The sequence below is a fragment of the Cucurbita pepo genome, unplaced genomic scaffold (assembly GCF_002806865.2).
Source record: "Cucurbita pepo subsp. pepo cultivar mu-cu-16 unplaced genomic scaffold, ASM280686v2 Cp4.1_scaffold003084, whole genome shotgun sequence".
NCBI classification, from domain to species: Eukaryota; Viridiplantae; Streptophyta; class Magnoliopsida; order Cucurbitales; family Cucurbitaceae; genus Cucurbita; species Cucurbita pepo.
In genome coordinates, this window is record NW_019649103.1 from 1 (window position 1) to 1,328 (window position 1,328).

Genomic DNA, 1,328 nt, shown 5'->3' on the forward strand with positions numbered 1-1,328 from the left:
GGTGTTCTATTGTGAAAGTCTCACATCAGCTAAGTTAGAGAATGATTATAAGTTTATAATCAAAGTTCGAAGTATAGTCATGAGAGCTTATACTCAAAGTAGACAATATCATGTCATTATGGAGAGTCGTATTCATCTATGAAATTGATATTTATTCCGTTTAACCAGATTATGGTCGGTTTTGAAATGATATTAGGTGTTTATAAAACCGGCCTTATAATCAATATCCCTTCTTTTTAGCGAAAAGCCATCCAACCAAAGGGACCAAATTCTTCTTCTTCGACCTTGTGGGAGTCTTAGCCGAAGCCGGGGGCGATGATTTATGGGCCAACAATTTGTCCTTACAAACGATGACACGGTCCAAGTCAGGAGGGCTTGCAAATTTCACGCATCTCTTGTTGTCTTGGGGTGTGTTATTATTGCTGCTGCTTTCCTTTTCATTCTCGACGAATTTGAGATCTTCGTCAACGTCGGGGTGGATTGTGGTTGGCGGTGAAAGCTGCGGTTCTTGTTGGTCTGTTGCTTTCAGTTTATGGAGCTCTTGTTTGGTCCGGTCGAGCTCGTCTGTGAGGGATTGGAGGCAGAAGGATAGTAGCCCGTTCTCTTCTTTGGCTTTCTCTAGTCTTTCCTTTGCCCCTTCTAGCTCCGCCGTTAAGGCTCCTACTCTGCTCCGCGACTCACCGGATTCTGCCATCTGATAATATAATAATTTTTTTATTTAACATATATTAATCTTACGTGGTAAAAATCATCGGTCACACTGTTATAACCGTGTTGAATTAACCTGTCAGTCAAACGCATTTTGATTACCCCAATTTTGATGGTAATTTATTAGTTACATATTGGTTGGGTATAAATGATGAGTTGGACATAAATATGAGCTTCAAAGTGAAGTAACAAAGGAGATATAACATAATTCAACTCATTAATTATAATTAATTCAAATATACGTTCCTAACCACAAAAAATAAAAATAAAAAATAAAAAATAATTATAAAAAAGCACATCCACATGTGTAATATGGTTTTTCGATTTTATTTTTAACTCGAAAACCAACATAAAGTTTTAATATAAAGGTAATCATGGTAGATAAATTAAAATTTTAGTATATGAACTTTGACATTAAAATTAAATTAAAATTAATTTTAAAAATTATATATTTAGCCAACAAATTTTAATATTTTCGAAAATTATCAAATTTACGAGATATAAGATATTAATATTTTATAAAATTATCAAATTTGTGATATACAAAATTGAAAGTATAATTTTATATATATAATGCATAAATTATGTTTTTTTTTTTTTTTTTTTTTTTTTTTTTTTTT

The 1,328-nt window shown here is 32.2% G+C and overlaps 1 protein-coding gene across 1 annotated transcript; it reads right to left on the reverse strand.

The window, feature by feature from the left end:
- Nucleotides 1–131: 131 nt before the first annotated feature.
- LOC111786857 (WEB family protein At3g51220-like) lies at nucleotides 132–910 on the reverse strand. The gene has a single exon (XM_023667067.1). It carries the CDS (start codon nucleotides 692–694, stop codon nucleotides 221–223), a length of 474 nt encoding a protein of 157 aa, XP_023522835.1. The 5' UTR covers nucleotides 695–910; the 3' UTR covers nucleotides 132–220.
- Between the last annotated feature and the right edge of the window lie 418 nt (nucleotides 911–1,328).

What these genes read in the sequence shown, in the direction of transcription:
- LOC111786857 (XM_023667067.1), bottom strand. Translation starts at nt 694, where the DNA reads ATGGCAGAATCCGGTGAGTCGCGGAGCAGAGTAGGAGCCTTAACGGCG.